This window comes from Microchirus variegatus, assembly GCF_963457635.1.
Source record: "Microchirus variegatus genome assembly, chromosome: 6".
NCBI classification, from domain to species: Eukaryota; Metazoa; Chordata; class Actinopteri; order Pleuronectiformes; family Soleidae; genus Microchirus; species Microchirus variegatus.
In genome coordinates this window covers 21,079,735-21,087,053 of record NC_139807.1, presented here as the reverse complement: position 1 = coordinate 21,087,053, position 7,319 = coordinate 21,079,735, and the positions used below count along the sequence as shown (strand labels likewise).

At 39.6% G+C, this 7,319-nt stretch overlaps 1 protein-coding gene across 1 annotated transcript; it reads right to left on the bottom strand.

Annotated features, from left to right (window-relative positions):
* Nucleotides 1–2,309: 2,309 nt before the first annotated feature.
* On the bottom strand, nt 2,310–7,048 carry adrb2a (adrenoceptor beta 2, surface a). Its single transcript, XM_083890647.1, has 2 exons — nt 6,915–7,048; nt 2,310–6,688 (listed from the first exon to the last, which is right to left on the bottom strand). The coding sequence occupies exon 2, from the start codon at nt 6,686–6,688 to the stop codon at nt 5,432–5,434; it is 1,257 nt and encodes a 418-aa protein (XP_083746773.1). The 5' UTR covers nt 6,915–7,048; the 3' UTR covers nt 2,310–5,431.
* Between the last annotated feature and the right edge of the window lie 271 nt (nt 7,049–7,319).

The window sequence follows — 7,319 nt, the reverse complement described above, 5'->3', positions numbered from 1 at the left end:
GTGAGGATTGCTACAAAAGTTATTGTTAATGATAAGATGATAACGGCTATGCTGACAGCAGGAAGATCAATGCATGAAGCAGCAGTGTGTTGGAAATGACACAAAATAGATCTGAGCCGAAGCGGGCGCGGTTATTCACCGAGATGATAAATTTTTTTTAAATGAAGACGGTAAATATTATCGTCAAAAATGTTATCGCGGTTTACCATTACACCGTTAACCGTGACATCCCTACACCAGATGAGGGGCACCCTCTAGAATTGCAATGCCTTGACTTTAGTGATGTAAGTACACACAGTCCCAGTCATAACAACAAAATTAGATTAAAATACAATGTTACAGAATTGGCCTAATAATATTTTTTTTCTTCTTACTTCATGAGTCACCATAATGGTCTTTCAAAAAGCCTCAGAATGCCCCATTTTGACCTCAAATTTTCTAGTCTAAAGCCAAAAAGCCAAATCCTCAGTTTATTGTAATTTATATAGGCCACAGCATGGCTAATTTAATGTTCACCTGGTTACTGTTGCCATGCCCTTCAGCTTTTACATCGCTGTTATTTGTGATTAGAAATGACTGAAATGCCTGATGAAAAAAATGACTGATTTATTTATTCATGCTGGAATATTGAAAGTAAACATAACAAGTCTGGTCACCTTCATCCTCAGTTAAGAATGAATGTAAAAGGAAAGAGAGACTCCCAGTGTATGCAAACACAAACCTATAGTTGTGTCACATTCAACACTGGATTAACCTAAATGTGTGGAAAAGGCACACAAGTTTCCAAAAAAAGGCAGGGTCTGGTACAGAGGTGGACAGTCTGACTGAGCAAAGGAACAAAATCACAAGGCAGCTGGAAAAGTCCAAGAGTTTTACATGCTGGAGGTTGCTGCAGTGTTCACAATTACATTGACAAGGAGTGAAAGGTGAGCGGTGAATATATACTAAACTATGTACAGGGAATAATGAGTAACAGATGAAACTAACTGAACACGTGATGGTAATCAGGCAAGTGGGGAAACAAGAAGACTAGGTGAAATGAGACTCAAAATAACAACATAAATAAGAAAAATTAAAATAAACTCTATAAAATAGGAAAACACCTAATCCAAAATACACAAGACAAACCAAAAACAGAGACATGATAGAATACAAGAATAAGATAGATTCAAACGTGATATCTGAAGATCCAAAGTCACAGACAGTTACAGTCAAAAGAGACAGACTGTGACAGTTTGACTGCATTGCTCACATATTTACATAAAGTCAGCTTTTGTTCTGCTTTTAACATGAGAGCATATCATGTTTTCAGGGATGAGGAGTGGCTCTACCAGTTTGTTTGGTATATGCGATTCAGACAAGTATGATTGCGGTTGCATGGAGTGTTTGATTGTCCATATCTAATAAGTAAGAAAGTGGACCTGCTCAGGTTTGTTGACATAATGGGGAAATATGTAATTTGAACTTTCACAAATTAATTGAAAATGGTGTTGAGAGATAATGCTTAGTTACTATAGCAACTGTAGTTGTCAGTGTTCTTAATGTGGAAACTGCAGGGCGAGGGTGAGAGACAAAGATAAGATGGAGAGATACAAAAGAAGGTATGTCTCTCAATCATATAGTCACCACATGTCTTAACGCAAAATACCTGACTGAATGACACTGGAGCTTATTGTAGATTATGTCTTTAAACTTCAGTTACCCTGAAATATCTATGATGTAAATTCTGAGCTGAAATAATAAAATAAAAAGCAATGTCAAATGTAAATGTTTCCCACTTTTTACAGCAGACATTTATTTTTGACATTTGTAGAAATACATGTAAATAATAATTAAATGATAAACTGGGATAATGACCGTTAATGTTACCACTATTTTTTTTATTATTATTCATGACATACATGTGAAAATGTCACTTCTTAACCTAATGCATTATTTTTAATCCTAATCTTGTACATGAACGTGATTTATGCTTAAAAAAAACAGGAAACAAAACAGTTTAACTTGTGCCAAATATGAAGATATGAATGTCCACCAGCCTTAGATTTTATGGTGTTGTGACTGGTTTTCATGCTCTCATTGCACAGGTCACATGCATTCACCCTCATGTTGTTGTATATACACGTGTGTATTTCAACCATTACATTAATGATCATAAAGGACACACGACTAAGGACGTTAAATGCAACATATACATCATTTATTTCAATACAAATGTTACTGAACATACATTTTTTGTTTATTTCATAAATTTCATAAATCTGAAACTGCGAAAATAGCTTGCTAATATTAAGTAAACATTCAGCAGGGTGATGCCTCTCTCACTCACGAAAGGAAGTTCACATATAATAAGTTCATTTTCCATGTGACAGCTGAAGAATTATTTAACTTTCAAATAAGTTTCACATTAACATACAGAACATTCCGCCGCCGCAGTGACTGCTTCACACAACTCTTCATTTAGAATCCCGTACAGGAAAAGGAACTTGCACATAAAAGTGTTATGTTACAAGTTTTAACTCGTCAGCCATTATTTTTAGTTCACAAACTCAAACATGGATTCAGTTGTTGACATATTCTACAAATGTTTCATCAAAGTGCTACATAGCGCTCCTGTTAGTGAAGAGAAAAATCAAGATCACATTGGAGCTGTTCCTGTTGAATAAGAACAATGTTTTATCAGTGAGGACGGCATTAGCCCAAGTAAACCTATCAAAAAGTGTTGATCCATAACAATTTTTTTAAGACTCATCTGTAACCCATAATTCATTTAAAATCAGAACTGTGGTCAAAATCAATCTGTGTTGAGACTTTGTTTGGAGAAAACTGATAGTAAATTATATGCATCAGTAATCATGCCATATGGCTTCAAACCATGAGCTTGAATTGGAATGTTGTAGTGTAATCATTAAGGACATTACTATGGTGTGTCCTCCAGCAGTGGGAGGCGGAGACATGTATTACATTGCTGTTATATAGGTGTATCAGTGGAGCAATAACCATTTATAACGCTGAGACATTTGAGACGAAAGGTGAGCCCACAGCCAGGAGGGAGCAGTGTGGATATAGAGTTGAACTAAAAAAATAGATCACTTTGAAAGGAAAATGTCACCAAAATCTTCCAAACACAACACTACAAATACAAAGCAGAAGTGCAGACTGTCACTCACAAGCTGCTCTTACAAACAGATGGTTGAAATACAAACCTCTTTAAATCTAGTGATTCATTAATGTAATGTCAATGTTTCAGTGAGTTTAAATATATAATACATATATAGATACATATAGCTATATATATAGATAGATATATGTGTATATCTATAGATATACACACATATATATATATATATATATATGTTAATATATTGGTCTACGATCTTCATGTTTTTTGTGCTTCATGGATTCTGTAAAGTGAGTAAAGGGTTGGGGCTAGACAACATGTGCTCTGACATTCAACCCCTGCATTTACTTTGCTGTAAATCCATGGGAAAAAAAACTTGAAAGCTTCTTTTTCACAGGGCAAACACTGACGTATGATGACTTTGTATTTACGTCTTTCCCTGTGGTCTGGGACAACAGTCCTGACTTCACAGTGATACAGTATATATAGATTCCTCGGAGGGGACAAAGTTCACAGTTTGGACGGTGTCAGCTGATCTTACACCAGAGGTAACACATGCACTAAAACATGGGTCACTAACACCGATTTAGACTGGCACAGATTCCCTGCTCCCCCCACTTCAGGAGCCACATTTAGCATGCTGCCACTTTGATCAGAACATACTGAAGATTGCTAAAGTCACTGGGTTCTGGAGCAAGGCCTACACTGCTGCTCTTGAAAGTATTTCAAGGTTTCAAGCCATTTGGTGCAAGAAAAGGTGGAACAAATTCCCCAATTAAAGCTCTAATGCCTGCTAGGTGTCCATTGTACATTCATGGCTGCTGAGGTCAGGAAGTAACCTGCCCAGGAGTCTTAAGACAGGTGATAAGAGACCCGTCTCACCCCAACCCGAAAATCAGTGTTGTCCTTAGTCACGACTTATCTGATTGTTCAGCTAAACAGCAAACATAATGGATTTATTTGTGTTAACTGGGCTGGGCTCAGCTTGATTGGGGGCATTTCCTGGAGACTGCACACCAAGAAACATCTAGAGGAGACTGACTGCAACAACTGGAGCAGCTGAAGCCCTGCTCAGTGGATTCTCTGGTGGAGTCTCTTATTCAGATGTTTTACTGATATGGTTAATATCCAGACATCCGTTTACAGTGAGGAGACTCTGGGAAATTTCAGGGAGCAGTGACAAATGTGCACTTTCTCTCTCTTCTCTCTCTCTGTCCCTCGTCTGTTTTTTCCCGTCTCTGTTTATTGGCCTGACTGGTCACCACCACTGTGTCTCAGGAATTCTGTTATCACTTGGCTATTTCAACAGGCTGTTTATTGTTGTTTGAGGTTTATACCCTTTATGCCACAGCTAAGGAAAAAGCTTCTCTGGTTTCAGTTAACACTGTATATTGTGAAACACAGCAAATTAAGGCAAATCTATTGAAAACAGCAAGGCTTGTGCAGAAATTGGAACAAGTACAAGTACACTAACAGTAACAGCCTTGCATTTATGTAAAGTTTACATACTGTACCAAAGTGTCACCCTGTTTTGAATATTTAAAAGGGGGTGAAAGAATAATCAGCAGTTTCTCAGTGTGCATCAGTAACAGGGAGATAACTGTGAGAATCCATATGTCTAGTGTTATCTGCTGGCAACAGCAACTCCCATGCAATAGGCTTAAAACACTTGAGTCTGGACGAGGGCCTCACTATATTACTGAGCAGTGAGGACAGAAAAAAGAGAAGCGAAGAGAAGTTCTGCCGCACCGGGTTCTCATCTTCTTTTGGACTCAGACAGTCCATTAACAACACACCTGGAAAGTAAATGAGGCAAAGTAATGGTTGTAGTTTGAACCGGAATGCATTTAAATAAGAAAAAGATTTTACATTTTAATCTCAATACCCTACTGCTTTTTAACAAATATAATCCACTTACTATCTGTGACAACTCAGCATGCTCAAAGGTATTTTACAGACTTAAACTCAGCAAGATAATTATCTATTATATATTCCACAGACCATTTGGTTGAGCAAATGAACAGAGGAGAAACTGTCCTTGAGTTGTAGAAATAATAAAAAAAATAGAAGATGTGATGAGGTAGATGTAAAATCAAAACAATTAATGTAATGTAACAAACGTGAGCTCGTACAGTATCTTAAGAGACACAAAAATAAATAAAATAAAAATAAATAAAATCAACTGCATTATGACAGTTTCTTTAAGGCAGTCTCCACATTCTCTGCCAGTCAGTGTGACTGGCCTTACCTTTGAAAGTCAGCTGGCAAAAAACAGTGTAAACATGTCTGGTCCAACATGTTGATTCAAGTTTAAAGGACAGTCGTAACAGTTGCTATGCCTTTGCTGCAATTTCCATTAGGGTCCACTGTTGTGTCTACAACACCACAGACCCCTGCAACGTTCCCCAAACACGCTTCATTGGCTTCACTGTCCTCTGAGCTGCCCTTACTCCTGCCTTGCTGCTCACTCTGCCAGCTGTGCCTGTTGAAGATGTATCCATTCTCAGGTCCCAAGTTGCTGAGGCGGTTCCTCTTCATGAAGAGGATTTCTTTGAAAGCATACCTGAACTCTGGACTCCGGCAGTAAATGAGCGGGTTGAAGGCAGAGTTTGCGTACCCTATCCAGTTGAGTATCCTGAAGGTGAGTTCAATGTTTCCCACCTTCCATATGGCCACCACCACGTTGAGCAGAAAAAAGGGGAGCCAGCACAAAGTGAAGATCCCCATGATGATGCCCAGTGTCTTTAGGGCTTTATGTTCGCGCAGGCAAAACTTAACCTTCTTCTGGGCACGCCCATTGTTGACCTCCAGAGCTTTGGTGGTGCTACTGTCACTGTTGTGAAATCGTCCAACACTTTTGTCAATCTTCTTTAGCTGTCGTTTGGCCTCCTGGAACACACGACTGTAGACAAAAACCATGATGATCAAAGGGATGTAGAAGGAGATTATGGAGGACGTGATGGCATAAGCCATGTTGGTGTAGAACTCACAGCACTGACTGTCCTCAATGCATTCCTTAGCTTCCTTATCATCTGATATCCACCACTTCATGTGGATGGGCAAGAAAGATATCAAAGCAGCGATCACCCACACCAGCACAACCACAATGCGAGCCTTGCACTTAGTCAGCATGGACTGATAGCGGAAAGGAGAGGTGATGGCTAAATAACGATCTATGGCTATGACACACAGGGTCTCGATACTCGCAGTCACACAGAGCACGTCAGTCGCAGTCCAGAACTCACACCAGAAACTACCAAAATGCCAGGTCTTAAAGATGATGTAACAGGCACCGAAAGGAACCACGATCAGACCCATGACCAGGTCAGCACAGGCCAGCGACGTGATGAAACAGTTGGTGACATTTTGGAGACGCTGGAAGCGGGCGATTGCTGTAATGACCAGGATGTTGCCGAAGACAATGCACAGGACGAGTAGGGACATGATCATGCCCAGCAGAATCATTATTGGCTCACTGTAACCGTTGTCATGCCCTGGCGGGACTGATGTTGAGTTGATCATCTGGGCACTCACATTGAGGTACACTGGGGGGGCTGTGCTTCCCATCTGAAGACGCCATATGAGGGTAACACACACACACACACACACACACACACACACACACACACACACACACACACACACAGACATTGTATGTGCATTAAAACTAGAAGTGCATTGCTTTTCATATGTTTGCTGTTTATATTTTTTCCAAATAAAAAGGAATACCAACATTACTATAGCAACATAACAAAACAAACAGAACAAGCAAACTTAAAATAAAAGTACAAACCTCCGCAGGTATTTTTCTTATTTCCTGGTCTCATATAACACAGACATTTGCTTGTTCAGGTAGTTCCTGTAAAGTCCTCCATGTCACTTGTCCTTTATCTCCTCTTCACTCTACCACCACTTTTTCACTTTTGCCCTCCTCTGATCTGTCTCTTCTTTATCGCTGTGTGCCTCACTCAGTGCCTCCACTGAGCAGTGTTTCCTCTAATGTGTCTCCCAGACTATTTGTCAGAGCCCTTATAATGAGCAGTGATGACATCACAGCCAGCCAATCACACAGTCAGCCTGCGGAGGGTGCTGAGAGCAGAGGGTTTGAACACACAGTTCCTGCAGCTGCTGCCGCACACTGTAAAAGAAGTCTGTAAAAAGTACAGTGGAAAACTGTGAAAAGTTAACAGTATTAGAC

What these genes read in the sequence shown, in the direction of transcription:
- adrb2a (XM_083890647.1), bottom strand. Translation starts at nt 6,688, where the DNA reads ATGGGAAGCACAGCCCCCCCAGTGTACCTCAATGTGAGTGCCCAGATG.